The sequence below is a fragment of the Aspergillus candidus genome (genome assembly GCF_002847045.1).
Source record: "Aspergillus candidus strain CBS 102.13 unplaced genomic scaffold BDW47scaffold_35, whole genome shotgun sequence".
In the NCBI taxonomy this organism is placed as follows: domain Eukaryota; kingdom Fungi; phylum Ascomycota; class Eurotiomycetes; order Eurotiales; family Aspergillaceae; genus Aspergillus; species Aspergillus candidus.
In genome coordinates this window covers 216881-240964 of record NW_020194040.1, presented here as the reverse complement: position 1 = coordinate 240964, position 24084 = coordinate 216881, and the positions used below count along the sequence as shown (strand labels likewise).

Sequence of the window (24084 nt, the reverse complement as noted above, 5' to 3'; positions counted from 1 at the left end):
TGCTGTGGTTGCTGCTGCGTCGCATTGGATGAGCCGAAAGGACTGCCTCCGCTAGGCTGGGTTCCGGTATTCGCGTTTTGTCCGAAGAGACCACCTCCAGTAGCACCGGCACCGGCGCCGGCGGCGGCGCCTCCAAAGGGGCTGGGTTTATTGGCAGCTGCCCCAAACAGGCCGCCGGACTGGGGTTGGCCGAAGAGAGACATGGCGAAGAGGGAGTAGGTAGACACACAGGGTCAAGATCGATGATATTCGGTAGGACGAGAGCTGCGCCGGCAACGTCGAGACAGTCCGGTCTTAGAGAAGAAAAAAGTGAACAGCTCCGCGACGGAAGTGAACGGGTCGAAAAAACGGCTGTCTGTCTTCAGACCGACTAAACCAATTAAACAACAAGGGGAGATCCGTGGATGCCTCAACACCACATAATTAGAAGTCAAAAGTGAATCGGAGAGAAGGGTGAAAAGCACGCGCGCCAGAGAGAAAAGACAAGACCACCGCGATACGAAGCTCTCTCATCCACGGGAGTTTCGTGATGGACCCAAAAGCAACCACTTTGTTTTTCGCCGGTCACGTGGGCGGAAGCTCACTGCTCTCGTGGTGGCCTCAGGCAGGAACTGCAGTTTTACATAACCACTGCAGCCACAGCCAATCACGGACGGGCAAAAACGGCCCTGACCAAGCCAACCTGAGCTCCCGCTTCATTCCTCAATCCCTCAATTCATCCGAGGCCTTCGACGACGACAGCGACAGCGACAGCCTCACGGTCCACACCACTCTCAATCCCTCCAATCCCCCTTTTTTCAAGTTACATAGACACCCACCAACCGCCACAATGTCGCGCCGGGAGCCCCAGTATGTTGCAACGCTACCCGCTCGGACAGAGCCAGCGCCCTTCCACCGATAGAATCATCCATCTAACCACCCAATGCAGGTTCAACCAGCAGATCCTCGTGGATACGACCCCGATGCCGGATCACATCCCCAAGGTGGAGGAGATCGGAACCACGTCGGCGCCGCTCACCAGCGCGGCTTACTTCATCGGCGACCGCTGCAAGGCCTTCAACGACGACTACATGAAGTGCAAGGTGGAGTCGAACGGCCGTGGGGAATTGGAGTGTCTGAAGGAAGGGCGGAAGGTCACGCGCTGTGCGGCTAGTGTGTATGTTTTTCAATTACCGGTGGACGAATTGGGACCCAACATATGTGGTTTATACATTGGATGGGTGGATGGGTGGATGGATGATGGCTGACAAGCATTGATGATGCAGAATCAAGGATATCAACACCCACTGCTTGCAGCAGTTCAATGCGCACTGGGAGTGTCTTGAGAACAACAACCACCGTCTGTGGGAGTGCCGAAAGGCGGAGATGAACCTGAATAGCTGCGTGTTCGAGAAGCTGGTATGTTCTTTCTTTCTTCTTTCTCCCCGGTTGTCCCAGCGATATACACCCCTCAATTGCACCCCGTCATATGAAATCCATACTGATGACAATATAGGGCCTCAAAAAAACCATTCCCGGCACTCCCGAAAACGTCGTCCCCGTGCACTTGCGTCCCAAGCAGCAGTACGCCCAGTACAGCGGTCCCCAATGGTGAACCAGAAACTACTACGAAAAATAAATGAAAAAAAGATAACAAGCCAGGACGCTTTATGGCAGTATTTTATGTTGATTTTCCTATCTTTTTTCCCCTTTCTTAATTCGTTCGGTCTAGATTTGGCTCTGCTTCAGGGAATGCGTTGGTTCCTTTGATTGATCGGGCTGTGCGTCTTGTCTTGTCTTGTGTCTGTCTGTGTATGTGTATATATTAGCATTAGGAATCGATGGTTGTTTGAATCGTCTACTTTCCATTTCCTCGTCTATACTCTTTCGTACTAAATCTACGCTTTCTAATACTCGTTTGGGCGAAAAAGATACGCCAGTACAAAGTAGTATAGTAGGGGATCTAATCAAGGAAAGAGATAAGACACGTTTCCAAAAGCCTCAGAAGACAACAATCAAACAAATGATATGATGGATGATTCCCCGTCCATCTATATATGAGCCAACCTATGTATGCATAGAATACAGGAAAAGCAAAAAGAATTGTCAAAAGTGCATGCACATGCTCGCCTCTACCAATAAAACAAACACAAAAAACACCGACTTGAATCAAACAAAAACACCAAGATCAAGATCAAGATCACAAAGGAAACGGGCCGGCTGAGGCCTTCTTCTTGTCTTCCATGCAGGATATCATGAATTGTGGGAAAAAAAAAAAAAAAAAAAGAGGGAAGAAAGGAAAAGGAAAGGGAAAAACGGTAGAAAAGAAAATGATAGAAGAGGAAGACCATATCAACCCAAGACGAAGAAAGAAAAAAAAGAAAAGAAAAACAGGGCCATGCCCCTTTTCTATGAATCAAATATGTACGCGAAGCGAAAGCGGAACACCGAAGAACAGTCGATGTTTGAAGAGGGGGGGGTGGGAAAGGGAGGTGGGAGGAAGGAAGAATCAAGGAAAAGTGTATAACTTCGGCACCTGTCGTAGCGACTTCAACCTCATCAACCGAGTCTTCACCTCAGTCCATCCCACCCGGAGCTTCTGCTCGAGTCGACGGTCGCCACGCATCCTCATCCAGATCAGCATCGCCCCCAGCACAGCCAGGTCCCAGATGATCTGTCGGAACGTCACCCACACCAGCCACTTGATCCAGGTCCAGAGGGCGTTGCGACGGCGCTGTGCCAGCGCGCGCGACTCCATCTGTTCCCGGACGGCGGCGATCTCAGCCGTCATGCTAGTCAAGGCCTGCTCGACCCGTCGACGCCATCGTGGGTGGCCGACATCCGGGATTTGCTGGTTCTGGTGGTGGGGGTGATTCAACCGTCGTCGCTGCAGGGCGCTGCTGACGTCGTCGTCGTACTCTTCATCTGGTGGGCGCTCCTGCTCGAACTCCTCTTCGTCGGCTTCTGGGTTCGTAGACCCGCTGTCGTAGTTGTCGGGGACTTGCACGATGTCGTCGATGATGTCGTCATCGTCGTACAGGGTGTCTTGTGCTTCGGCGTACTCCTCTTCCTCTTCTTCGTCCAGCGCGCGCTCCTGCTCGTCGATTTCGTCCTCGCGCATGGGCGAAGCGCCCCCGCGGCGTCGGTACATGTCTTCGGGCTGGCTGACGGGACTGAGCACGCGCAGTCGCGAGTCCCCGCGGGCGGTGGCGGTCACCATATGTTCGTAGTCGGATCGGGCCAGGCGATCGTTGATGCTGGGGTAGCTGGCGGGCGGCAGGGGTGGGACTCCAACGGTCTGTCGCGGACTGGACGCGGTGGACGGGGGCGTGTTGGACTTGATCTGGTCCCAGACGAATTCGAGTTCGGCGACCAGTTCGCACGCCTCGGGGGTTTGCGACGCGTATTGGTGCATGGTCTCGATCAAGGTCGAGATGTATCGTCGTTTGGCTTCGGTGCGAGATAGCCCGCTCTGGGCAAACCATGCGTCCCTAGTGGCGAGTCAGTATGCGGTGTCCCCGATGTTCTATCGTCCCAATCTGACGATCCACCCGTTTGGTCACCAACGCACCATTTCTCACATTCGGCGTAGACGTCCGCGGTGTTCCCAATCGGCCGATCCATCACTCCCTCCACATCGCCCTCTACGGTCGTCTTATCAGTATAGTTCGAGAAATTCAGGAATATGTAAGTCCATACCCATGCTCTGTTTGTACAAGCCATAGAGCTTCAGTCGTTCGGACGCAGGGGGTCGTGCGGTACCGGTTCGGGGGATTCGTTTGACGGTATTCAAGGCGTGGACGAAGACCCGATCTGCCAGGTCAGATTAGTGGATGGAACAATAAACCAAAATAAAAAGACAGTACAAAGAAGAACAAAAAAAAAGGAATAAACAACAAGAGCGACAATTCAATAAAGTAGTCAAACATACCCACGGAGTCCGACATGCTCATTAGGAACCTCGGCTGAGCGAGCGCCTCTTCAGTGTGGTATCGAAGCATTGGGGTCGACGGGTTACCCTCATGGAGGTCAACAGGGCAATACAATCAATCACATAAGCATTCAACCGATTGCGGTTCGAGGTGACGACCCGGCGACGATACACGGTGTGTGACGTGTACGAGGACAGGATCGAAAGGGGGTGTTGTAGAAAGGATTGTAGAGTTCAAGGAGAGGCAAAAAGCTTCCCCGGATTCCGCTTTCGGGGAAGAAGGGAGAAAAAAAAATGAAAAGAAAAAAAACCCGATGGGAGTGGGAGGCTCCAGGCACGATGATAACAATAGAGCAGGAGGGGAAATGGTAATTGTACCGGTGTGGCGTTTGAGATGAGGAATTAGGGGTTGGATAAACTGGTTTGAGGGGTGAGTTTGTAGTGATGATGATGAATGAGTAAATGAATGTGGAGTTTGTTGGCTGATTGATTGAATTGAATGCCAGGATTGAATCAGTTTGCGGTGATTGATTAGGTCGATGACAACGGATGAGCCGCGGTTCTCGGACATCTGGTGCCCTGTGATCGCCGGCTGTCCCCGTCTGGTTGGAGAGAGACTTCCCCAGATATACATGTCGAGAACTGACACTCCACTGCACTTAATACATATTAAATCTTAATTGTCTAGGTTCATTCATATACATAAATTGTTTTATTCTGCGCAACATACATGATACGGCTAAAAAATCAGTCAGCCCCGCTATAACAGTATAAATACGTGGTATATCATTCCCAACGCCGAAAATCAACTATTCCATTCAATCCGATATTTCATTTTTTCACGGAGCGTTTCTCAGTCTCCTCCGCAATCACCGTCTCGGTTTCTCCCAAGTCTTTCCCAGTCATCACGCCCCGCACGTCGTCGCCGGAGACAGGAGGCCCAGTGAAATGCTTGCGCGCGTAGACGAAATACCAAGTAACGCTGATCAATGCAAATCCGGCAAACACCACACTCGCGTAATTCATGGACGAGGGCGACACCGGCAACGACACGGGCATGCAGAATAACACCACGGCTAGCACAATCCAGCAGAGACTGGCAATGTTGATGGCGTAGCCAAACCGCCCAAGGGAGTAGCTCGACTCCTTCACAGCCTCGCGCCCGCGGACGACACTGATCAAAATGGGGAGGCCGTACGACATCAGCAGGCACAGGGTGGCGACGCCGGTAAAGGAGTTAAAGGCCGCCTCCGATCCGAAGTAGATCAGTCCCAGCAGGCAAATCACCAGGGTCGACAGGATGATGGACCACAGCGGCACGTCTAGGCGCTTGTCCACCTTGCGCCAGAGCCGGAATCCGGGGATGGCGCCATCCCGGGCAAACGCGTAGGTGCATCGACTGGCTGCCGTCAAGGCCCCAATCCCCGCAAACACCAAGATCCCCAGGAGTAGGAATAGTAGGCCAAAGCCGCCGCCGGCCGAGCCGGTGACCGTCTTGAAGACGAGGCCAATGGGTTGTCCGCTGGCCACTTCGTTGAGCGCCTTGACCGAGGGCAACACGAATAGCACGGGAATGAGGTATACCACGCCGGTAACGCCAGCGGCGACGACAGACAGCACAATTGCTTTCGGGACCTCTTTTTCGGGGTTTTGTACCTCTTCACACATGGCAGCCACCATGCCATACCCGGTCAGGGTATACGAAGCCTGTAGGAGGCCGACGAAGAAGGCCCAGCCATCCGGCCTAACGGGTTAGCCGGTGGGTTAAAGGAAACGGAGGAGCAGAAGGAAAGAAAAAACACACCATCCACTCTCGGACGCATCATAATGGCCAAAAACGAACTCAGCATCCCTCCGATCTTCCGCCATCGTCAACAGCGTAACCAAGATAATGATCACACTGGCCCCGGTCCAAAAGATACAAACTTTATTGATAAGGTCCAGCCACTTCGACAAGAAGATATTGACAGCCGCACAGCAGAGAATGACAGCCCAGAAGGTAAGAATAGTCTGCCAGGCATTGGGGACGAAATCCTCATTCCAGAGCGAGATAGCGCTGAGAATGAGCTGGCCGCCGGCGAAGGTTATGCTGAGCGTGACGGTCCAGTTCCCGACGAGGGTGACCCAGCCGTCGATAAAGGACATCATGGGGGCCCATTTTTTGGTGGACAGCATGGCGCTCCAGTAGTAGACGCCGCCGGCCGTGGGGTAGACGGCGCAGATCTCGGCCAGCGAGGCGGCGATGGCGATGGAGATGAGGGTGACGAAAACCCAGCCCCAGAGAATGGTTACGGATTGGCCGTCGACGAGGGTGATGTAGAGCGTGGTGCTGAGGCCGAAGGGGGCGGCGATGATGGCGAAGGAGCTGTATCGGTCAACTGGTGTTTCTGACAGGGCGGAGGTAGAGGTAGAAGTGGTTGTTGACATACAGACCCAGAATACTCAACATGCTCAAATTGCGCGGCAGTTCGCTCTGGTAGCCCATGCGGGCCAACGCCTCGTCGGCGTTGGCTGCGACGGAGGGTTGCTCTGGGTCGGGAGCCATCTCGTAGGATTCGTAACAAGGTTAAGATCACGGTTCAAGGAGGAGAGCTGAAGGGATGGGGCGTCATGCCGATGACAGACAAAAGGGTGAGGTGACGAGCAGGAAGAAGAGTTGAATGGACGCAATTGAGCAAGGGATCAGAGTCAAAAACGTGACTGAAGGAATATGAGGGGAGCTACCCAAAGAGTACATGCATCATGCTGCAGGGTCACTCCTAAGTAATAAACTAAACCGCGACCATCGGCACCGATAAGGGACTTGGTTTTCGCAGGCGCTCCTTCGTTGACGCAAGTACCATCAGGATCCTAAAGTTACCACCAGTATACCTAGTACTACCCCAGACACTAGTAAGAAGGATGCTCAGACCATAGATAAGACCCTAGCGTCGAAGATTCAATACGCGACTAACCTTCTCCAATGGTGATCTTCTCCTTATAGATACGGTAGATACGGTATCATATCTTACCCACCTTACCCACCTGGGGAGTAACTAACGTAGGTAATGATATCAAGGCAATCAACAAGAGATAGTAATGGATACCCCAACCTTAACAAATGCCGGCGGTCCCGGAGCGCGCTGATAACGTATCGGAGGTTTAGCATAGATGTGGGGTCACGGTCCAATGCCCTGGCAGACCAGAGGGTGCAGAATCCACATGGCTCTCTCTCTTTTTCTTGCTTCCCCGCCTCTTGACATTGATCCATTCGTATATTAATTAGATAGATGGTTATCTACACGATGGAACCGACTCTATCAGATAAAATCTTGATCCCAATACTGACCCTCACAGGATCAATTCAAACAACCATAATCCCTCTATACTCCATGTATCAATCCGTCGACTCCAAAATAGAATCAATCAATTCAATCCACGTGCAAAACATGTAAGGAGCTCAGGCTATCCTCTCCAGATCCGACCAGACAATTTTTCCTTTTGTCCTACAACGCAACTCTTACTCGACCTCAACCCCAAGTATCATTTGACCGATTTTATCTTATTGAACCCACCCCCACATCTGACATCAAACACATACGAGGTACATCCCCTCATTTAATTCTTCATCCCCATAAAAAAAAACGTCATAGCCATCGTCACCGTCACCGATTTCGTTCATCCTTTTCCCCCTCCGCAGTCCGCGCGGTGGAAGTGGAACCGAACCGCCCACTTAACTTGCGGGGAAGAATGAAAACGGTCGGTCAGGGACGGACGGGCGGATACGAGGAGGGAAACTGGGGTTGAACCATACATGATACAACATTGGGTTACAGGTTCTGTTCCATTACTCATGGCCCTGGCTTTTTTTCCCCCGCAGAAAACCCAAATGGTACAGTACTTATGAGGCTGTGGTTACAGTTGCAATTAGAGTGAAGTCTTCAGGTCTGGGGTCAAATAGTGTCCATTCAAAGCTATCAGTAGGCTTTTTTTTGTTTTTGATCGTTCTCCTTCTACATACATCATGCGACTATATCCGTCGATAAAGTTGGCTGTCGCCGATATAGCCAACCGCTGGTTCCGCCCGTCTCATAGAGAAGGGACAAGGCGAGCCAGGACCAAACCAAGAGAAGTGCCAGTAGAGATAAGGCACCTTGTGAAGGAGAGACACGAGAGGGGGAGGAACAGGAAGTGAAGGCGGGGGCGTGTGTCAGGGGATAATAAAACGACCGTTGAGGGATTATAAACACATCCAACCGAGTTGAAATAGGGAAGGAAATTCAAGGGGGGGTATCAAACAAGGAAATGGGGGGCACAATCGAGATATTTGATTGATAGGTAAACAAAGCAGAACTGTCTTTTGAGGGGGAGTTATGTGTGGCTTTTGGTTTGGTTTGTTTTTTTCTTTTGTTGAATCTCTCTATAGTACGTTCAGACTCGCAGGCACGAGGGGCGAAAGTAGGCCCCGTCTGTCTCCGATCGTGGATCGGAGCCCTGCGAATGCACTCATAAACAAGGGGGTGAAGAGGAGGAAGGCAAGATGGTGGAAGATGTGGGAGGAGGGAAATAAGGAGACAAGATACAGGGAGATAAAATCACGGGAAATGATGAAGGATTGCTCATGAAAAATGGAAAAGAAAGAATTGTGACGTGGGGATTAGATGTTGGGTGGAGCAATCCGGGCATCAACCCCAAGCTGCCCTGCTGGCATGCCACCTGGCGGACTGCGCTCCCACCGCCATTTGAGGAGTTTTGGAAGGGCCGTCTGCTCCCCAAGTCGGTCATCACGATGCTGTCGTTTTCGTCGTAGACCAGAACAAAAAGCCAGGACTTGGGAGGCCAGTCCGTGGCTCATCAAACTCCAAGCGGTTGGTTCTTTTCTCATCCTGAGCGTCGTGTCGATGAACTAACCAACGTCAACCGTCGTCGGTAGTCGACTCATCAAGGCGTCCAGCCGTCATGACAAGAGAATGCCAAAGAGAGCATGGTGGAGACGAAAACGAAATGAAAAGCAAAATAAAAAAAGGGGGAATGGAAAGAAAAGAAGAAACGCCCAATCATGCTGTCGTCAATCCAGATAAATCGTTACATGCGAGTGATGGATGCAATGATGCCACCCTGCGAATACATCAAAAAAGGAAAAAAGAAGGTTGCCACAACGTCAGGGACTGAGGACGGCACAGATGTCGTCGTTCCCGTCTAGCCCGAACCCGGCCATATCAACGGAATGTAGAGAGCCTGGACCACGCCCCAACGAGATGTCGGATGACGCATAGTCGTGCTTGAGGCGTTCGTGTGGTCCAAAGAACGGCCGCATTTCGTCGTTTGGCGTGTTGCCGTCCCCAGCGGCCCACGGCCCATGCTGCCAGAACCGGGTGTTTGCCTGTTGGTCCCCAAACAGATCGTGGTGGTCCTGATGCACTTCCCCACCGTGACTGGGGAAGTCATTGGGGGACTGGAACCGCAGATGCGACCGGCTGAAATTAGAGCAGGGCGAATCGGCATGAAGCGGGAAGTCTAGGCCCGTGAACGGGAGATCTTCGACCGTCGTGATGTCGATCGTGGGGTTTTCGGTCTGTTGGGCGAGAGCCGACGCGAGGCGGAGGTTGGACGCGGAGCTCTGACGGCTGTGGCTCGCCGACCGCTCGATCGCTCGCTGCACGAAACTGCCACACGTCTTCAGGATTTTCTCCTGGTCCTCGGGGGCCAAGCCGGCGAAGTAGTCGTTCGCCAGGGAAGGCTTGGGGAGCTCGGGCTCGCACGGCGTCAGACCGAAGGTCTTCTGTGCGTATTCCGTGAACCCGGACGGCATGTCGTAGGGGGACTGGTAGACGGTCGGCGTCTGCTCCTGCTGCTGTTCCAGGAAGGCATACTTGCGTGGCATCCGCCCAGAGAACGCCGTGCCCCGACTGGCCGACTCCTGCCGGGCATTCTCCGACTCCTTTTTCTGGATCACATCCAACCGATCCCGATGACTCACCACCGAGAACCGAAGCATCTGCAACAACCGAGTCACTTCCTCCGAGCGCATGTTGAGGGGTTGCGGCGGCAGCAAGGTGCCGTCGGCGGCCCGTGGTTGCACGCGTTGTTGGGCCATGGCCAGCTCCAGTTTCTCCAGGCCATTGGACGGCATCATGGAGCCCATCGGCCCCAACAGGGTCTCGACGACCAGCTCGGGGCTAACGATGGTGTACCCGGCGAACACGTTGGCATGTTCGGTGATCTGGACCAAGCGTCGACGGGCGATAAGCTCTCGGACATTGGCATAGGTATTCGCCGGGAGGGAGGAGTGGCTCTGCTGCTGCGGCTGCGGGGTATGGTGTTGGTGGTGGTGATGGTGGTTGAGGTGCTGCTGCTGCTGGGATTGGTGGGGGTGGTGTTGAAATCGAGACTTGGCAATCGATGGATACGGAGCATGGCGGGCAGATTGAGTGGGCAAGGATCGATAGGCCGACGGCATCGCAGAATGGGCGGCGGAGGTGACAGAAGGCGAGGGAGAGGAGGTCGACGAAGTACGAGGAGGAGGGGCAAAAGAAGGGCGCTGCAGTAGGGAAGGGCGGGAGAGAGGTGCAGCAGCAGCGGTGGTGGTGGTGGTAGTAGTGGTAGTAGTGGGAGTAGTAGTGGCGGGAGCAGCAGCAGCAGCAGCGGCGGCGGCGGCGGCGGCAGCAGCGGGGGCAGCAGGCGAAAGGCGATGGTGAGGGTGGCTGGGCGGGTAGAATTGTCGGAGGTGGTTGAGGTGAGGAACAACAACAGAAGGAACAGGAGGAGGAGGGGCAGCATAGTGACTATGACTAGTCCGAGAAGTAGAAGGTTGAGGCGGGACGTGGTGGGGGTAAGAGGGGAGCCGGGCCATCACGGCGCCAAGAGACTTAACGCTGTCTAGGAAATTCGACCGCGGGTTGTGGACGGACACGCTAGGGTTGTGTGTATACTGAGCCCTACACTCGGTCGACGACTGGCCCAGGTAATACCAGACCCGGTCACCCCTGTTCAAGTCCACTGGCCCCGACGATGGTGGGGCTAGGTGGTGATTAGTCGTATCGACCGTCTCGAACTCGGCCCACTGATATGGAGATCGCCCATCGCCAAATGGTGTTCCTGCCACGGGCATGGCCGAGTCCACTTCTTTCCGACTGTCGGGCTTGCGCGCCAGATGCGCTGGCAGTGGTTCAATCCCGGGCGCCAGAGCTGCAAAGTTGCTCCGGCGCACAAACAGCATCCACCGGTACGGCAGTTCGATGACATCCCTGGAACCATGGTCAGCATCAAGTATAGTTTGAGATGTTTGTTTTTGAATTTCCGGAACAGGAAAATCCCAAAACAGCTTTGCAGGTGGTTGGTTTAACTTACCCTCGAGGAAGCACTTTCACTAGGGCCGCCCGCTCCTCTGGTCGATTCTCCACCACCACGGTGCCACTGATCTCCTTGTCGGCCTGGAACTGCACCAGCTCCCGGGGTCCCAACCTCTGCGCCATCGCCAACAGTTTTCGGTCCTTGTCGGGCGAGTCGTGACCCACCATCCACGCAGGAAGCTTCTGGCGATGGAACTTGCACTTGAGATCCACACTGGGGATGGAGTACTGGTTCCCGTCGTCTGCGACCACCGCGACCTGGCCTTCCTCTACTTGCACACCAGCCAAGATTGCACAGGTGGCGTGGTAGGACCGCGTGCATTTACCGAAGCTACACTGGAAACAGGCCCCCCGCACCTCACGGCAGTACAGGCACTTGAGACCCATCCGAGCCTTGGGGATATTGTCCACGTCACACACCGTCTCTTGGTCGGACCCGTTACGGAGAATGGTGGTCTCCTCGGTATACAGCGCACAGCGCCGATGAACCTGCGACTTTCCATCTTCGGTCGGGAGAAGATCCTCGTGGTCCATATCGTTCGGGCACAGGAGGCAGGGTTTCTTCGCCAGGTTGAAACCAGCCTTGATACGTTTCGTCTTGGTTGTTTCGCCATCGTGCTTCCGTTTGCGACCGCGAGTAGACGTCTTTTCCGGAACGCTGCGCGGGGGAGTCAGAAGATCGGAGGCCCCCTCGACTTCATCCAGATCGCTCTCGAATTCGCCGTAATATTCGGGCGTTGATTCGCCACGCAACTTGCGCTCGATCTCGTCCACGTCAATCCAAACACTATCCGCTTCGCAGTGACACTTCTTGGCCACGCGAGCGTAGTCCAACCACTGTTCCGTCGCGAAGTTGACCGATTCAGCGCAATTGTATCCGATATTGTACCCGGAATGGTACCCATAGGGGTAGGTGATAACGAACTCGCCCTCGTAGTGAACTAGTCGGTTGACGGTAATGCCATATTGGGATTTGAGGAGACTCGGCGACACCAGGTAGGTTTTGTGACGGAGAAATTGACCGCAGTTCTTTGCATCGCTGGTCCAAATGCCTGGAATTCCTGTCAGTACCAGTAACACCACTCTAGCCCCACAGACCCAACTTACTCTTCATGGCTTGTTCGAAACGGGGAGCATCCTCCTGCGAGATACTATACCACTGTTTGGGTGCACCAAAGTGGATATAATTGATACTGTACAGATCCACGTCCTCCAGATGCCAGGCGAAGGTTGCTTTCCACATGCCCAAGTATAGATACGCGGTGTTCACTCCGGGCACCTTCTGACCGAGAACATCCAGCAGATTGGGCAGTTTCGCGACATTCCAAGTTTGGGTGATATTCTCATCGAACAGGGAGCCCGGCATATCCGCCCCGTACATCGGGTTGTTGAACATGAGCGACTTCCAGTATGCGGTCTCCAGCTCCTCGCATCGTTCGGCAGTGTACTCCCCATGGTCGTGGATGCGATAATCAAAGTCCTTGAAGGCCTCCTCGTCGATAAAATCCACCGCGTCGCCCTTGTTGTTCTTTCGCCGTGCCGTCACCGATTTGGGCTGTCGCCCCTTGGGCTTCGTCGCGGGGAGTGATTCGCCGTCGCTCAACTCCTCTGTCTTCGCTTCGACGGGGTTCGATTCGGGCGACACGGGGGTTGGGGGCCCTTCGGGCTTAATCTTGTCGATTCCCTCTTCGGCCTGAGGTTCCTCCTTCACTTTGACCTGGTTCGCTCTCTTCGGCGGGCGCCCTGGTCCAGGTCGGCGCTTTTGTGTTTCCGACCGACCGGTCTGAGCCTTGGGGCCCGGAGCCGCACGGTTGACTCGCTCTTGGTTCCGGCGCCGCTCGCCGCGACGAGCGGGGGGTTGGTGGCTGCTTTCTTCGCATAGTCCTTTCCATTGTGGCAGGTTGTATGACCGTTGTCGCTCGATGTTCGCTTGGGTGTAGGTACCGTGGGAGCCGTGGAATTCCTGCATGATCGGATTCTTGACGCGGATCTTCTTGACTGCATCGTCAAGGGGTGGTAGGGCATCGCTCCTGCAAACGCAATTAGAGACGGATCAAGCGTAGACCTACATAGATCCAGAAATGCGCAACCTACCATTCTTTTGGAGGAACGACCTTGACAATCCCCGACTTCATACCATACTTCTCGATCTTCTTGATGAAGTGCTGGAAATCGCGAAACTGGTCCATGGTCTGATTCCAGCGGCCAATCAGTCAACTGTGTCCGGACAGGGGTATTCCCGCTCGAACGCGAATTCCAAGCTCACCGGTTTGAACACAGGGACCTTGCCACCACCGTAGTAATGATCCGGTTCGATATCCTCCTCTTCCGCCTCGATGGACATGGCATCCGGGCCGCCACCAGCATTGGGATCGAGCTCGAGGTCGGAGAGGTCGGAGAGCGCGCCTTCGGGGGCTTCCTTCTTGCCGTTGACGCTGTGAGGGGGGGTGATCGAAGCTGCCTCGGTCGCAGGGGGGCCCGCGACCGAGTCGGGTAATGGTTGATCAAGCGCGGCCGCCATCATCTCAAGTCGGACTGGAAGAGCCAAACGAGGGCTAATCGGTTGTTCGGGGGGCCGTCGTCGAGAATGCGACCGCTGATCGACGGCAAACGGGGGAATCCCAGCGGTCGGGGAAGAGGGCGCTAAGGAGAGGGTAGATTGCTGCACGCTAGTTAATATCGCAAAAAAGTGTCGCTTTCTGTGGCTTCTCTCTCCTTCAAGGAAAGTGTTGGTTTAAGTCGGGCGCAGAGAGGTGGCTAAAAAAGATAAGGGGAAGGAGTAGAGATAAAGTGTGGATGGAGTGATGCAGTGATGAAGGCGTGCGTGAGCCCGGAAGTAGATCAATAGATGATCCGAGCTCGGGTCTATCAACGACGGAGAATTATCCACGCAGTCCAATACCACGCAACCAGTAAATGACAAAGATGAAGGGCAGGACAATGGGAAGTAATAGGTAGGGTATCATCAATATGGAGAATGATGAAAACACAAAGCTCGTGCAGACCAATAATCCCTATCAATGCAGGGCAGGTTGAGGGACGGAGAGCGAGCAGATTTGCCGTGGTGCAGGACCAAGCAAGACCGCAGATACTCAGCAACGAGGGCGCTGGTTCGCCGACGATGCAGAGGCAGGATCTGTTAGCGGAAAGGTGGATGGGGGCCGCTAGAGGAAGAAATGGAAGCAGAAGGGCCAGGGGGGGTGAGCGGCAGAACCAATACCAGTGACAAGGAGGGTGGATCCGATGCACCAGATGGTCTGAGGATTCAGAGAGGTTCTGTACCAGGTCAAGGTAGTGTGCTAGGTAATGTAGGCCGTGGAATTAAGAAGGGATGAAGTGTACGGAGTACGCTGGTAAGGAAGGGGGGAAGGGAAAAGGTGGAGCTGCCTGAGGGCCTGGGACCGGTTAAGGCATCAAGACTAGCAGTATCAGGACTCTCTGGCCATGGCCTGAAACCACGGGCAACGAATGAGGATGAAGATACGCAATGGTAATTTGCCAACCAGCAGCAGATCACACAGCACGGGTCCGGTGTCGGGCTAACACCGAGAGACGGTATAATCGGAAGGAATTGAAGCAACTTACTCTGGATTCTGTAGTGGAGGGAGGGTATGGCTGATTGATAGTCTATGAGAGCTGATGGATAAAGACAGGGCAGCCTAAAGTATAGAACAATGACACTGATCATTGTTACTGCCATGGATCCGAAAGATCATGATCATGCTCCTGTTCACGTGACTAGTATACAATGACTAATACTGGATTTCATCCGGCAGGACCCGCGCTACCCTCACCACCGTAGTCCTCAGCACAGGGCCCGAAAAAGAAGGCTGTGCAAGTCCACATCTGCGTAACACGGTGGTATTGGCCATAGATCTTAATCTGGCTGGATATCAATGAGACTAGGGGCGCTCTAGAAGGTGGTCTGATCCATGGGATGACCTCACCGATGTCCATTTTCATTGGTTTGGCTTTGTTGGCTAAACGGAGGTCAATTCCCGGTTATCCTCGCGGTGGATTCTTTACGGTGAGATTTGAGATGCGAACGAAGGATTTATACCCTCGCTCATGACGTGCTGGGAGTTACCATTTGTTTCATGTATGGATTATCAAGTATACTCAATATACCAGGTAGTAAGTAGGTAGTAAGTAGTAAGGCTCAGTATTACGAGGTAGGGCTCAACTGAGAAGCATATCTACATCATGCCACCCAATTTCGACCAACTTATACTCCATGCTCTAGTCCATACATAAATCATATGTACCACGGTCCACGAGTAACCTGCAGACCGCTCCATCTTCTTCCAAACACCAACATACAGCATAACATACCCCCACACACCTCCGCCTGTACTCACGAACCCACCCCAACAACACACAAACTCAAAGAAACCACACCAAATAAATCAAAACATGTAAAGTGGGGAAGGGCAAGAAGAAAAGAAAACACTCCTACCAATACCTGACAAGCCACTAAACAACTCAGTTGAACTGACTGTTGATAAGATAAACTAATCCCAATCCAGCAAAGCCGTCTATCACCATGCATGAGGCTTGCTGCAAAGAAGCTGCCGTACTCGCACGCCACTCTCGAGGATGTACAGTAAGTAGGTCGGTAGGTAGGCAGTCAGTATGCACGTGCGCCAGTATGGGGTAGAGCTGCATCGCTAGACTGTTCACCTGCATTCAACGGCTTGGGTGAGTTGGTTTGATTTGTGGGGTGTTGCCATGTATGCCTGATCTCGATGATTTGACCAAGCTTACCTTGCTCTCCAGAGAGTTGTCGGTACTCGATAGACCAGTAGGCCCCAGCCATGAATGAGCAGTTGGGCACACACGGGTGGCGCACTGGCGCTCCATGTACGAGCCATGCAAGGAAAACTCGTTCGGGATCGACAGAGGGCATACATTGGTGGAAGTTGATATCAGAACTGCTGATGTATGGGCAATACGATCAGATGGGCATGAACGCATGTTGGCCAATTGTATCCGTTTGAGATTATCATTATGGGAATTGATATCACTATCTTAGGTATTGGTAGGATTGACTTCTCATTTTTTTGTTCTGGTTTGTGTATAGCATTATCGCATTGATGATGAGGATACCTATAACTAAGTTATGTACATAGAGTTATGCTAGGTACACCCAACCTGTAGAACATCATGCGGAGAAGGTACGAGACCTCTACGAAAATCAGAAAACCCGAGGCCTGTATAAGTCACGTTCTGAGTATAAACAACCCACCTCTTTTTTCTTCGTCCTCTTCTCCCTCAACCTCAATGGCGGGCCAATGGCTCTCACGATGTAATCTACCCACGCAACGGCATGAAGAACGCTCCGCAGCATAGTCCTAGCGGCGTAAAAGCATCATCATCACGTATATTTGCATCCGCATCCAGCGCAAGTGACACAAGGTAAAGCGCAATACGCAAGTAGTGAGTAGACCATAAGTTGGGCATGAGACAGATGTATATAGAGGTAGGCAATACGGATCTCACTCCAGGTGTTCAGCATCAGCATCAGTATCAGTATCAGTATCAACATTAGATCATGTTATGCCGTCGAGGAACAAATAGCAAGGTTGTTATTAGCCCGAGTCAGCGGCGATCAGTGAGTGGGTCCTCGGTAGAAATATAGATCTATCTCACAGTCTGAGCCATGTCTGTTTCTCTTAGATCTGGGTATATCCTTGTGTGGGACCTGTATTGCATATCTTTCGGAAGATTTGCGGACATGATTCTGGGCGTTGCTGATGTGTCTGGGTAGTACTACTATATTTGAGTTTAACAGTGCCATGTCTACAATATGGACGTCCACCCTTTCTTCCCCCAGTCTATCCAAAGGCAGGGAGGGCATGTATACCTCCCCAGCAAACCCCATCCAACCTTCAGACTCAACTCCCCGCCAACGTACAATCCCAAAAAAAATGTAACTCATATATATCCAATTCAGCTATGGAGCTTTAAATCCAGTAATCATAATGGTATCGAAATGCATGTATCCATATCCGTGCAGCGTCATATACCGACACACCATACCCAAACAAATCCAACTCAATAATCATTCAACCGCAATTTCTTCCCCACAAACCGCCGTCGTTCGGGTCTATCGGCGCGTTCCCGATCAGCGCTGACGCCTTTGAGCGCGTGGAGGAGCATGCCTGCGTCGAAGAAGCCGTCTGTTTCACTGTTAGTATCTTTTCCCAAAAACACGAACATGAAAAGAAGGAAGGGGAAGCACTTACATCCGCCCATGCCATCATCGTCGACCTCGCCACTATCAGTCGTGGGCGTCTCCGCCCCGCGATTAATCTGGCCCGGATCCCCCCGGACGATGCGCCCCCGACGGTGGTGGTTCTCGCTCTGCTGGAGTCTCTCAGCGAGGGCCTCGGTCTCGCGCGCGCGGCTGGTGCGCGGGCTCGTCGCTGAGCGGTTCGTCGTGCGGAGGAGCTTGCGGATCTCGAAGAGGTAGGATTCGAGCGTGTACATCAGACGGGCAGTCTGGCGATGTTTGGAAGACGCGCAGATGGAGAGCGAATCGTCTTTGATGATGTAGCCGATACCGAAGCCGTCGGCAGAGGTCGGGCCGAAGCCGAAGTGGCGCAGGCAGGGATTGCCGCAGTTGGAGGTGGAGAGGATCGTGCTATTGATCTTGTCCCAGCCGGGGTCGCTGAAGAGGGCGGGGGTTGGTGGTGCGGGGCGGATGGCGCGTAGACCATAGCTGTTGGTAGAGAGGCCGTCTTCGGACATTGCGGGGGAGAATTTGGGTGAATCGAGTCCGTTCTCTACTGGGCTGGAGCCGAAAGTTGAGCTGCCTCCTTCGAAGCTGTCGTTGCCGGACGAAGCGGGGGCCTCCTCGAAGGACCGCTGCCATACGCAGTAGAGCGCGTATAAGTGACGATCGTGGCCCTGCGCCTTGGAGCACACCTTGGTCATAGCCGTGTGCTTCTCGGTGGCTCTGCGGAGAGCGTCCACCTTCTCCTGCGGCGGGTTCTCGCCCCAGAAGGTCTTGACGAAGTCGACGCATTCGTTCGTCACCGTGCGGATGGCCTCTGTCCGGCCGTGCAGGAAGAATTTCGTCATTGCTGGCTCGTATGTGTTCTCGATGCGGCCGTAGAGGCCGTAGTAAGCGGCCTGGAATGCCATCTGCACGAAGGCATCGGGTGAAAAGCCCATGGACGTGATAAAGTTTTTACCGTAGCCGTTGAATTCGAGGACTTCGAATTCGTGCTGCTTGAGGAGATCCGAGAGATGAGACTCGGCGAACCGCAGTGCGATGATCAGCTCGGGCGCCATGTCCCATTCGAGCTTGCGCGGGGTGGTGCTGACGTTGCCGAAGCTTCGGGGGTCACGCTTGGATGGGTCGGGGCTGCTGGTCGCCCACAGGCTCGGGGCCTGGCCGTTGATGGTCTGGGCGAAACGGAGGATAGTGTCGGTGTAGAGGTCGCTGGCGAACCGAAGGACCGTGTGGCCGTCAACACCGGTGTGTTCGAAGTTGATACCCGCGCTGCCGTTCTTGCAGACGATGATCTGGAGCTTGTCGTACCATCGGTTGGTACAGGTGCCGACCTGCACCCCGCGGATCACTTCGCTGGTCCCGCAAAGCATGTTGGCGCACAGGTCGGACGTGCTTTGGGGCTCGGTGTCATCCAAGCAAAGGCAGAAGAGGGCGGTGTCGACGATGTTAAGGCACTCCGCGTTGTTCGATCCCTCGTCCTTGGTCAGGATGTCTCGCACTCCAGACCACACTTTGCGGTTCTCCGTGCTAAGAACGCCGAGGGCACCCTTGGCCGCATCGTGAATTGGAGTCTGCTCCGCGTCGTTGATGATGACCTGTAGGTTTAAGGCGATATCCTTCTCACTCATGATGAGATCATTGTTCTCGTCGAGAACATCAAACCAGTAGAACTGGCCTCGGCACAGAACGACCAGATGCTTCGCATTGGGATCCTGGCTGATCATGCACCCATTCTCTGTCGGAAGTCGCGCGGTTCCGAACAATCGCGAGTATTGGTACATGCAAAGCGGCGTTCCACGGACGTTGTCTGGCGGCAACTCCTCCCGCCGGACAGCCCTGACGAAGGCCAGTGCTGACACGGCCAGTGACGCTGACCGGGTCACCTGGTTATTCCGTGCAGGGGTGGGATCGTCTTCCAACAAGAAAAAGGGATTGAGGTTCAGGACAACCGCTGTGGTTTCAGTTAGTACAGGTAATAGATTGAGAAGGAAATAGGCAACTTACGGCTGTCACAGTTCAAATACGAGTCGTACCCTACAGTCGGAGTTTGTTAGACATTCTGTCGCGCTTGGTTGGTGAACACACCCATCGAGCACTTACAAAACTGTTCAATGTAACTTGTCTTCGAAGTAGCATAATTCTTGAGTTTCTCCTGGAGCACCGGACCGTCCGATTTGAGAAAATCCTGCACAGCAGCCTTGGACTCTATCTGCTCCCTCGGCGTCTGCAGCGCCGAGAGGGACTCAAGATACCGTTTGCAGGTATCCTCCAAGCTGGGGATCGGCAGCTTAGGTAGAGCGTCCTGATGAGAAAAGGTCAAGCCTGTTTTCGGTCCTACCACCGGGGTGGCATTCTCTTGCTCTCCCGCATCCACAGACGTTGGGGTGATTTTCGGTTCCAGCGACGGGTACCGGGCAGACTCCATGGTGTCCGCGAGTGGTTTGGGGGATGTGAAATGGCGAACTGCCATAGACGAGTACGACATGATGTCAGTAAGCAATATCCGGACCGCGCAGTGAGAATATCAAGCGTAGCGACAGGCAAGTAGAGTGGGGATAGATAAGAGACGCAAGGCGGTGCGGTAGAAGTAGTGGCAATCTTGCGTGCAGTAGGAGGGCATAGAGATTATCGCATGACAGGTATAATATAGATCACGAGATAGGGTTCTTGTAAGTGGGCTTGGGGAAGTAGGTGAAGTGAAGACGTCCAACGGACGGAGAGAAAAGACCGGGCCGGATGATATTTGTATTTAATTGGGAAACAAGAGGACCGTCCATGCGGTGCCACTGCCCCGGGGGAAACATGAGAGCGCGGGGTGGAGGGGGTGGCTTCGGAACAATGGGAAAATAGCGCCAGACGACGGAGGAAAGGGAGGCGAGGTGGAGGAGACTCACCGAGCAGTAGAGCCCTGATACGGCGCACCAGACGCAAGAATCGCCGGTAGGTAGTATAAGGAAACCTGCAGCTAAGACAGTAGAGCCACAAGTGGATCACTTTCACACGGGCATAAGCCTCCGCAGCTTTCCAAACCAGACCGGGGTGATGTGAGTTGGTGTCGGAGAAACGGATGGATGAAGCTTGGTGTGGGCTGTATAGGCAGGTTGCGACAGATTGCCAAGAGATACGATGCCCGTTGCAACGATAGTCCTAGTGGATCAGGTATAAGATTCAACCCGGCAGGAACTAGGAAAGCACTGTTTTACCAAATCAACGATACCAGCATCCAACAGGCTGATGTTTAATTGATATTGTACAGCGATGGGATGCCGTTCTCGCCGCAGGAATAGATGATGTCAGAAGGCGGGGGCGTCGAGTAACGAACAAATAGAAGAAACTTCTGGCCGAAACTCGGGAGAAAAATCCAAGACGGATGCAATATGGACAAATCGCACCGGTCAGAGGGTTTCGCTCAATTGACGCAGTGACCAATTGGGGTAGTCCGAAAGTCACCGTAGTAAGGTAGACACTAAGTTACTTAGACTGGACTATAAAAGTCAGTGATCCTGAACAAGTAAATCATCCCCAAACCACAGTGTATTATATTTTCTCTATTACAAATATCCGGAACACGCAATGACAAGATCATCTTGGTAGAAATCAAGAGTCACAGTCCTCGCCGTGTGCAGAAGTCAAACTTACTAGTCAAGGCTTGATGACGTTTCGGGCGAAGGGAAACCGAGTGTAACTCTGACTTTTGACGCAGTGGAAACGCTGAAGGGCCAAGGGAATCGGATGAACTGCTTGCGGGGGAACGGTAGATCACGTGCTCGTCGATTCCAGGCCCACTAAACCCTATGGCCGGTAGGTAACTCGCCGCCAGAATGATATACCGAGGCAACAACCATGGATGACTGCAAGAGTTCCGTGGAATTACATCGATCAACTGAACAGCAATTACATCGTTGCTATCTACAAACAACATGACCAAGGGAGATCGTCATTCAATGTTTGGTCATCCATATCGTAGTCTATTCCAGGCGCCAGTATACCCACGTCACAGGCTCGACAAAAAGAAAGAGTAAAAAAGAAAAAGAGGAGAGATCCAACGATTCGGGTCTGTCATTGGGATACCAAGACAGGAGAAGAATGAATATTCACAAACAAAGACCGGATAACGTCATGCCCAAATGGCGTAGAGTTGTGGTTCGGAGTGGGAGATGGTGGGGAAAGAGGATTTAAGTCATCCCTCCCCCCTCCCCAAGCACCCCGGAGCAAGCCTTGGCAAGTTGGGCACGGGAGACAAACATGATGATGCAATCTCGAAGGGCCAGAGGTCAAGAAAAGAAGATTAAAGGACAAGACTAGACACAAAGAAGTCAAATTAAAACAAAGACAAGTGTTTCGAATGACTGACAATTGCCAGAAAAAAAGATTCTCCATTCAAATTTGGACGTTCGACTTCCCAAAAAGATCGCAAACGGTCGATATCAAGAGTTACACCCCGCCCCAAAGCACGACTGACTGTGGCGGTCTTCCTGTCCATAGAAAAGGACCACGAAAACCCCATAAAATCCCTAATATCCATCCGGACAGCCACATGCAAGATTCATGGCTGCTTCAAGTACTAGGCGGTTTTCGATGCCCCAGGCGGGACCAAACTCCTGCTACCGTTGAAGCGAGAAACGAAGGTAATACAAATAGGATTCGGGTGGTTAGGCGGAATACATCTTGTGTCCCTGGGGACGAAGGACGTTGGCGGCGTATTCACCATCGAAGTTTCCTAACAATCATAGTCAGCGCACCCCTTCTGGGTAAACCTAGAGACGGAGGCGGGAGCATACCGGCAGGGCCGTAATTGCAGACCGTGAAGGGCATGTCCGAGCCATCAACGTTGCCGAGGGAGGGGCACACGACCGTGGAACAACCCACATGAGTCGTGCCCTTCCACACAATCTGGGTGAAATGGCCCCAGGCGTGGAAGTTGGACTGGTCCGGGGTGTCCTGGCCGTACAGGCTCTCGAAGAAACCCATCTCGTTGTTGTACATCAGGTTCGAGATCATGACGGCGACCTTATCCGACTTGATTCCGTAACCAATGTTCTGACCATATCCGCCACCGTCGATATCGCTATACCAAGAAAAAAAAAAAATGTCAGCCTCTCCCACATGCACCCCACACGGCCGGTGAGGGACACGGATACTCACGTGTCGTGCGTATACACGCAACGCTTCGCGAGGGCGTTTGCGCTAGATTCCAACTTATTGTCCCACTCCAGGGAGTTGGACGAGTGGTTGCTCCGGTGGACGTTGTGGCTGTACAGAACGTGCTCCATGTAGTCATTGGTCGGCTTGGCCTCATCGGCGGAGGTCGTGGTCGACATGGTCGTGGGCTGGGGGGCATCGCCGGTGATAGTCCACTCGCTAGACCAGGAAGAAGTCCAAGTGGTGGCCTGGCCGTCGGCCGGGGGTGCCGGGTTGTCGGTCGGGGGAGGCGGCGCAGGCTGGTTGTCCGTTGGGGCCGGTTGCGGGGGATCCACGATTGTCGTCACGACGGGGGCAGGTGCCGCTGTCGAGGGTTCCTGAGTCTCAGCATGCGTACTTGAAGAAGAAGAAGAAGAAGAAGAAGAAGTGTCCGGATCCTGGATTCCTGGTACTGGCGGATTGGTAGGAGTCGAAGGGGGCAGGGGTGCCGTGATAGTAGTCGTCACGGTAACAACAGTCCATTCGGTGGTGTACTCACGCTTATCAGCGGCGCTGACGGCGACCGCCGCGCACAGGGCGCTCCAGAGATATACAGAGCGCATGGGGCCTACGTTTCCTGGTAATTGACTGGATTTTCGTTTGTCCCTTGACGATATCGAGAGAAGTGCTCCAACAGGTCAACTGCGATAGATCAAGAAAACACTTCACCGGGAAGTATATCCGACCAAACAATCAAATCCAAAAAGAGCGAATTCGGGAAGGACCAAAGAGCGAAGGGCGTTCAAGGCTGACGAGCAGATCGACTGCGATAGAACTAACGGGTGCGATTGAGGGGGGAATATTGAGCGGTCCGGGGGATCCTTGAACTTCCGTGGGTAAACAAAAAGAGTGACAGGCCTGAAGAGCACTTTTTGAAAGAGTGGAAAAAGTGCACCAAAGGCGGTTTGGGGAGAGGAACGAAAGTGAACGCTCAACGGTGGGGATGGGGGAGAGGATAAAAGAGAGACAAGGGGAAGGGTAAGTGATAATATAGTAAATGAGAGAGTGAGGTAAAACCGATGGAGAGCGGGAGGTAAGCTGAGTGGAAAGGGGAGACCGTCTCCAGTGGGCGTGTTTTCCCAGTGGGGCCGTGCGATCTGGGATCATTAATTAAAAGGCAAATTAATCCAGCGCCCAGGGAGCTCCAACTTCACTTATAGTGCTCTGTGTGATGCTCGATCACAAGAATGATGAGGGCTAATTTTTTTTTTATTTTTTTTTATTTTGATTGATGACCATTATCCTCATCATCAGAAAAAGAAATCTCTACCAGGGAACGCTGGAATGCCTCTTTTCATTCAGACTAGTCTCAAGTACCATGGGAATGGCCTGAGGGGATCAAAGTCTCCCCTGAATGGGAAGAGGAATCTCCCAACCGCGTATGGCACATGCCACAAATCACTATGGGAGACTGGGCTACATTA

General features: G+C 53.1%; 6 protein-coding genes across 6 annotated transcripts; 1 reads left to right on the top strand and 5 right to left on the bottom strand.

Moving 5' to 3' along the window:
• The first annotated feature begins 724 nt into the window (after positions 1-724).
• On the top strand, positions 725-1838 carry BDW47DRAFT_108697 (coiled-coil-helix-coiled-coil-helix domain-containing protein). Its single transcript, XM_024813289.1, has 4 exons — positions 725-849; positions 929-1156; positions 1266-1398; positions 1496-1838. The coding sequence occupies exons 1-4, from the start codon at positions 830-832 to the stop codon at positions 1592-1594; spliced, it is 480 nt and encodes a 159-aa protein (XP_024670488.1). The 5' UTR covers positions 725-829; the 3' UTR covers positions 1595-1838.
• A 650-nt stretch (positions 1839-2488) lies between these two features.
• Positions 2489-6455, bottom strand: BDW47DRAFT_118760 (uncharacterized protein; the record flags this gene model as incomplete). The annotated part of the gene is made up of 7 exons (XM_024815256.1): positions 2489-3470; positions 3551-3623; positions 3679-3792; position 4558; positions 4829-5654; positions 5715-6275; positions 6340-6455. The coding sequence occupies 7 exons, from the start codon at positions 6453-6455 to the stop codon at positions 2489-2491; spliced, it is 2673 nt and encodes an 890-aa protein (XP_024670487.1).
• Positions 6456-7837: 1382 nt separating this feature from the next.
• On the bottom strand, positions 7838-9043 carry BDW47DRAFT_108690 (uncharacterized protein). Its single transcript, XM_024813288.1, has one exon. The coding sequence runs from the start codon at positions 8672-8674 to the stop codon at positions 8396-8398; it is 279 nt and encodes a 92-aa protein (XP_024670486.1). The 5' UTR covers positions 8675-9043; the 3' UTR covers positions 7838-8395.
• A 7-nt stretch (positions 9044-9050) lies between these two features.
• Positions 9051-13765, bottom strand: BDW47DRAFT_118759 (putative jumonji family transcription factor; the record flags this gene model as incomplete). The annotated part of the gene is made up of 5 exons (XM_024815255.1): positions 9051-11136; positions 11240-12293; positions 12349-13271; positions 13336-13433; positions 13508-13765. The coding sequence occupies 5 exons, from the start codon at positions 13763-13765 to the stop codon at positions 9051-9053; spliced, it is 4419 nt and encodes a 1472-aa protein (XP_024670485.1).
• A 3530-nt stretch (positions 13766-17295) lies between these two features.
• On the bottom strand, positions 17296-19964 carry BDW47DRAFT_127249 (choline/carnitine O-acyltransferase; the record flags this gene model as incomplete). The annotated part of the gene is made up of 4 exons (XM_024816685.1): positions 17296-17420; positions 17487-19430; positions 19484-19513; positions 19580-19964. 4 exons carry the CDS (start codon positions 19962-19964, stop codon positions 17296-17298), a joined length of 2484 nt encoding a protein of 827 aa, XP_024670484.1.
• Positions 19965-22131: 2167 nt separating this feature from the next.
• On the bottom strand, positions 22132-23223 carry BDW47DRAFT_127248 (CAP domain-containing protein; the record flags this gene model as incomplete). Its single annotated transcript, XM_024816684.1, has 3 exons — positions 22132-22199; positions 22261-22547; positions 22625-23223. 3 exons carry the CDS (start codon positions 23221-23223, stop codon positions 22132-22134), a joined length of 954 nt encoding a protein of 317 aa, XP_024670483.1.
• Positions 23224-24084: the final 861 nt, after the last annotated feature.